The sequence below is a fragment of the Talpa occidentalis genome, unplaced genomic scaffold (genome assembly GCF_014898055.3).
Source record: "Talpa occidentalis isolate TD23 unplaced genomic scaffold, MPIMG_talOcc4v2.1 talOcc4.5, whole genome shotgun sequence".
In the NCBI taxonomy this organism is placed as follows: domain Eukaryota; kingdom Metazoa; phylum Chordata; class Mammalia; order Eulipotyphla; family Talpidae; genus Talpa; species Talpa occidentalis.
Window position 1 is genome coordinate 95,483,155 of NW_023604861.1, and position 6,638 is coordinate 95,489,792.

A 6,638-nucleotide genomic window follows, 5' to 3' on the forward strand; every position below is an offset into this window, starting at 1 on the left:
ACTCCTTGCCTCCCCCTCTGGATGCTTCAGATCTATGGTCAGCTTTCAAGTGTTGATTTTAATGTTTCTTTCTGCCTGACCCTTTGTTTGGTTTCTCTCTATCCACATGTAAGTAACACCATTGGTATTTATCTTTCTCCTTCTGGCTTATTTTGCTTAGACTAGTTCCTTTCAGCTCCATCCATATTACTGCAAATGACATGAATTTATCATTTTTGATTGCTGAGTAGTGTTCCATGATGTTTTGATACCACATCTTCTTGATCTTCTCATTTGTTCGGAGGTGCTTAGGTTGTTTCCATGCTTCTGGGGACAAATCTGCAAGAATATCTCTAAAACTTATGTGATGGAGTGTTTGCCTATATTTTCTTCTATGTATTTCATGTTTGGAAGATATGAGGACTCGATAGTCACCTGGCGAGGTGCCCCAGGTAGCTGAGATCATCAGCACCTGCACCTCTGGGCTTCCAGGACAGGTCTGAGGACACAAGAATAGGTGTCTGTATCCACACTGGCATATGTCTCTCTTCTGGGAGAGCACTAGGGAATCATCTGCTTCTAGTATCTTCTTCCTTATTGTTATATCACCAGGCTTTTGAAAGAATGTAGACATTAATTCTCTGAATTTAGCAATTCCTGCTTGAACTTTCTAGAGTGGCTACTTTTTTACTTCTTGAACCCTGGCTAATGCTGTAACACAGATGCCTGAGACATAAGCATCTCTGTCTCTATCAAATAAGCAATGCAGTGCCCTGTTTATCCTTCTGGGGATGAGGAGTAGAAAAAAAAGTAGGGTCATAAGGTGCCTCCCTGACTTTTCTTCCAAAACTTTCTAGTCAGCTTCAAATCATGGCTGCATCTGAGGAGAGATTCTCAGCCGATGGGGCCCAGGAGGAGCAGCTGGGCTGCCCAGCCTCACACATCTGCTCCCTCGGTGGTTTTTGTTCAAGTTTGTGTCACTCTGGAAGGCCAGATATAACTCTGCTGGCAGTAGTAGATGGCAGCATCTTCAGGCTCCAGGCTGCTGATGGTGAGAGTGAAATCTGTCCCAGACCCACTGCCACTGAACCACGTGGAACACCTGGGGCAGACTGGGAAGCATACTGGACAAGGATCTTGGAGCCCTATTTAGTTTGTGCTGGTACCAGTGTAAGCTGCTTCTGATGCCCTGTCTGGTGCGACAGGTGATGGTGGCTTTCTCCCCGGGTCCCAGATAGGGAGGCTGGAGTCTGGGTCAGTGCAATCCCACCACTGGAGGCTAAAACCACACGTGAGACATTAACAGAACTAGTTCTACAGAGAGGTATTGTTATCTACATACTCAGATTAAGAAAAGAATATTCCTAACTCTTTAAAATTTAAGATTTAAAATAGAAGTCAAATTCATGTGATGAAGGATTCCCAATGAAGAAAGAAACTCAGTGATTGAAATCATCATCTCATTTTTATCTTTATCCAAATATTCTTAGCTGGAAGCCAGAGGAGCAGAACTCCAAGGAGCTGTAATGGTAACCCCATCTCTTCTTTGACTTTTCTCTTTTGCTCAAGACATATCATAAGATATAGACTTCTTATAGCATTTTGAGACACAGGATCACTTGAGATTTAAGAGAAAGAGCATATGCAAATTATGGGGCTTTCCTGTGGTTTAAATATTTAGAGAGGAGTGTCAGGAGAGCTCTCACCCTTATTCCTTCTTTCCGTGTATTATCTCCCTCTGCTGACCATCTGCAGATAGGGGTGTGAAGGTTTTGAAAGAGCTGACTCCAGGCTTGAGCAAATACAGGCACTGCTGGGCTACACCAACCCACTGAGATACAGAGTACATTATCTGCAATGAACAAGATGCCATTCGTCCAGTCTTGGCGCAAGGCAGTTACCTCTCCTGTGCTCTGTCCTAATTCATTGTCTGAACATTCCAAACAGCATCACACCACACCTCACAACATCACGTTACTAGACTTGATGAACAAGGAATGACCAGGTGTGTGTTTAATAGAAACACATGAGCTGCAGTTGGTGGATGCATATCCTAAAAAAATTCAAGGGCTTACCACTTTGGTAAACATGTTAAGGGTCCAGATGTCTGAAGTATTCAGATCACCCCCTTCAAGTTAAGACAAGTAAATGCCTTTGGCACTGTTGATGACAGATACTGAAGCACTGTGTTTTGTAATCACCTCTGAAATGTTGCGAGAACACATCCCACACTTGGTAAATGGCACCATTCCACCTGTCAGCTAACTGCGGTCACAATTTAGAGGGGGCTCAGAACAGAGAAGTTCTGTAGCAGATTCAGGTGGTGATGCCAGTGTGCTGTCATTTGGACCTCTGACCTTGGTGTTTGAAGCTGATGAATGTATGTCAGATAAGGGCACTTCTGGGCACTCAACAAACCCTGACAGAGAAACAAAGCATCGACATCTAGGATTCTACAGCAACACTTGTCATTGTCTAAAAAATCCTATTCCCTATTCAAAAAGTTGTGCCTGAAATAGCATAGATCCATGGCAGATGTGTCCAGGGTATAATAAGGAACTGTACGCCTAAAACATATATATTGTTGTTAACCCATTAAAAAATAATTCAAACTAGGAAAGGAAACTATTTCTTTAAAAAAACATTTATTTAAAGAACAACAAAATGGTGACTATCTATCTGCTGTCAATTCCCCATCAGCACCATCACTTGCAACACATTTCCCAGAGCCCCTTTCACCTATAGTTCCCTATAGAATTGCTCAGTGAGGGGTCCTTCCTGAAGGTGAAAGACAGAGGAGGGGCATCCAGTATTATCCATGGGTACCTGCAGCAGATGGGTGTAGAAGAAGACTGGAGACTCAACTGCTGAGATGGTCCAGGCAGCTGAGGTCATGAGCACACCCACCAAAGAGTTTCCTCTACACGCCTGGGGACTCCGTGGCCAGGCAGCCAGTACCCCAGTGGAATATGTTCTCTGCCATCTGGGGACACACTAGGTGATCACTTGTCTATATATCTGCTTCCCTTATTATATCCCCAGGCCTTTGAAATAATATAATTTTTCTTGTTTACAAGCAATTCTGCTCAGACTTTCTAGAGTGACTTCTCTTTGATATATGAACTGTGGTCAATGCCCAAAACAAGACTCCTCGGATATAGCTAGCTGTGTGTTTAATAAAGCAGCAGAGGAATTGTCATGTCCCTTTGCTAGAGTTGAGGAGGAAGAATGAGAGTTAGGAATGCAGTGGAGCTCACTGCCCTGTCTACCCAAACCCTCCTGTCAGTTTCAAAGAATGGCTGCAACTGAGTTGTGCTCTCAGCAGATAGAGGGATGGGGAGAGGCAGCTGGGGCTGCCCAGCCTCACACATCTGCTCCCTGGGTGGTTTTTGTTCAGGCTTGTATCACTGTGGGAGGAGAACTATCATACTGTTGACAGTAGTAAGTGGCAGCATCTTCAGGCTCCAGGCTGCTGATGGTGAGAGTAAAATCTGTCCCAGATCCACTGCCACTGAAACGGGATGGGACCCCGGATTGCAAATTGGATGCATAATAAATCAGGGGCTTAGGAGCTTTCCCTGGTTTCTGCTGGTACCAGGCTAAATACTTGTTAACATTCTGACTGGCCCGGCAGGAGATGGTGACTCTTTCTCCTGGAGATGCAGACACGGAGGCTGGAGACTGGGTCATCTGGATGGCACACCTGGCTCCTGGGATGGAAACAGAAAACACGCACCCACACTGTCATCCTGTCATCAGAGGACTTCCCTGAGGGCCAGGGGTCCTGCCCACCCAGGGCTGATCAACCCCTGGTGTTTCCTTCCTTACCTGGGAGCCAGAGCAGCAGGAGGCTGAGGAGCTGAGCGGGGGCCCTCATGTCCATGCTGGGTCCTGACTGGACTGACTCTCAGGGTTTTGAAGTGTCACTAATAAGTCTCCAGGAAGGTGGACCTTGTCCTGGAAAGATGCAAATGAGCAGGGGCGGGCCAGGCTGGGCACAGCTGGGGGGCTGACTCTGCTCATAACCCCCAGGGGCCCGAGTACACAGTGCAGGCCCTGTGGCCTGTGTCCCAGACGCTCTCAGACATGGAGAACAGATTCTCCCTGGGGGTCACATGGGTCTGGCCATCAGAAATAATGATGTCTTTTGCCATTTTGGTTATCAAAATGCATTCTAAATATTTCCATAAATAGCAATGTTCCTCCTATTTAGGAAGTAATGATTGAATAATTTATGATGAGGAACAGATTGTAAAGTGCATATTAATATTTGTCTAATGAAAATATTGGGTTATTGCTGATATCAATATTATCCCTATTAATAGTAGTAGTAGTGGTAGTAGTAGAAGTATTGCCAGAGAGTCTGTATGTATTTTTATGTGGACACATATATGATCAAATCCTTTTTCTTTTCTCCATTAATTTCCTGCAGATCCTATTCTGTCTCAGGCTTGTACTAAAATAAGAGTGCATTTTAACTTCATTTTAGAGCATTTTATGGATTAATGTCAAAACCTTTTTAATAGTGTTATTAAATAACCAATAATTCCCCAGGAATTTTTGACTTATACAATTTTTAGCCTTCATGTCTTTGTGGGTTCTAATATAAGAACAGATCTATCTTAAACACAAATTACGCCCCATTTCCTGGGACTTGACATTACCATGTGTTAATAAAATCATGATTATTTCCAAACTTATTAGCAAAATACATTGCCCAAAACTTTACCAAATCATGGAGATCATGTATTAAATTTTCAGTTGTAATAAACAGAAATATCAATTTATACTACATAAATAGAAGAGTGCTTATACAAAATAATATCCAGCGTGGCAAGCTGAAAGAAAGGCTTAAACCTGTGACTTAATTATTTTAACTGTCAGATCCAAGTTCTTCCTGTTTCTCCACTCTGGACTTCTTTTCCACCATCAGATTAAGGGTAGATTTACTGTAAGACAAACATCCCACAATCATGTGCTTCTTTATCAGGTGTGGTGTCCATTCCTCATATTCCAGCAGCTTCTGAATTCCCTCCACATGGTCAGGCTCAGGCACTGGCCATCCTCTGCCAGGGCACTGCAGCCACAGTTCATTGAAAGGCTCTTCAGCTGCCCCTCATTTCATCCTTCAAACACATTGGAATCGACATTCTCAAATCCAAATACTATTTGAGAACTTTGAAAGGATAGAGTTGATGCTTTGGAAGCAAGAATTCAAATGTCCTCCCTCCCACCTGTACTCAAAGAACTGAGCAAAGGATTACAGAAGGAAAAAAATAAATAAATTCTTCATGAGTAGTCACTATAAGCCCAAGGAACATGAAGGATAAAGACTCCCATTTCTTCCTCATCTCATGAAAACTTTTTTCCGAGAAAAAAATGGAGGAGTGTGGTGAAGCAGAATGTGATTTTTAACTAGAAATAAATATTAAACATGGTGAGAGACTCCAGGGACATCTGCACAAGTGATATTTGTACATAGTGTCAGAGATTGACTTTCTCCTTTGACTTGTGTGTTGGATGTTTCATGTCCCAGGATGACTTGAAAGTCCCCTGTTCATGATTAAAGATGATTTGTATACTTGGCAATCAATGAGATTGTAATTGACTTTACTTTTGCAGAAATAGAAATATTTTAACAGTTGTACCATCCAGTTTTCTTTTCCTCTGACTCTGCTATGATGAGGGCTGAGGACAGACTAAATGGACAGGACACCCACAGCCCCCCTCACTCTGGGCAAGCACCTGGCTCCAGGCAGGGACCAGAGGGAGCAGGGTAGGAGCAGCAGCCCAGAAATCTTACCTGTTTATAACCTAAGCATCCCATTCAAATGCAAGCTGCATGAGGTCAGTGTTTCGATTTTTGTAATAATGGCCTATGATGAGGCAAGTTGTGATACTGTAACTTTATATTTTCAGTTTTAAGTAAGGATAAATGGAAGTGCTTTAGCAGAGCGGAGGAGCTGAAGTTATTTCACTCTTCCTCCAGGAGGGGTATAAAAAAATCAAGGGTTTTTATGGTGGTGGACTAAGGTTGATTTGATGCTGGTTGCACTATGTTGGTGATACCTGATGCGGGTATCCAAATATCACCTCAATTAAAATCATTCAATTAATTAAAGAATCAAAGCCCTCATTTTCTGAGGTAGTTTTTGTGTTGAGGAAAATATGAGGGATTCCTCTGGATATAGCCTGATGCCCAAGAGGAACATCAGAAATGCATTTAAGAAATCAAAAACAAGTCTGAGACGGAGCTATGACTTTATTCACCGTGTCCTCATTCTGTTCAGTGACCTGAATATATTCCATGAGCTGATACCAGTCTTATAAATATTGAGTCACCTTTGAAATACAGGTTCACAAACACATACATCCCATTATATTAACAAATTTAGGTTTCAAGTTGGCTGCAATTGTGTGAAAGGGGAACAGTGAATCCTAATAATATTTCACATTAGCAATTTTTTTTCTGGACTTTATTTTCTTTTATGTTTTAAGCTGATTTTCACACTCTTCTCAGATACAATCACATTCTCTGGAACAAAGATGTTTGTGCCTCCTTTCCATTATCTGTCCTCACAGCTCACTGCACGGGCACCCTTTGTGATCATACTCTCTGAAGCTTCTGGAGGCAGCAGGCTCCTGGGCTGACTGATCAA

At 42.7% G+C, this 6,638-nt stretch overlaps 1 gene segment (V, D, J or C); it reads right to left on the reverse strand.

Moving 5' to 3' along the window:
* Positions 1-3,372: 3,372 nt before the first annotated feature.
* Positions 3,373-3,862, reverse strand: LOC119259157 (immunoglobulin kappa variable 1D-13-like). The segment is given in 2 exon segments: positions 3,373-3,689; positions 3,808-3,862. Coding segments are annotated over 2 exon segments (372 nt in total).
* Between the last annotated feature and the right edge of the window lie 2,776 nt (positions 3,863-6,638).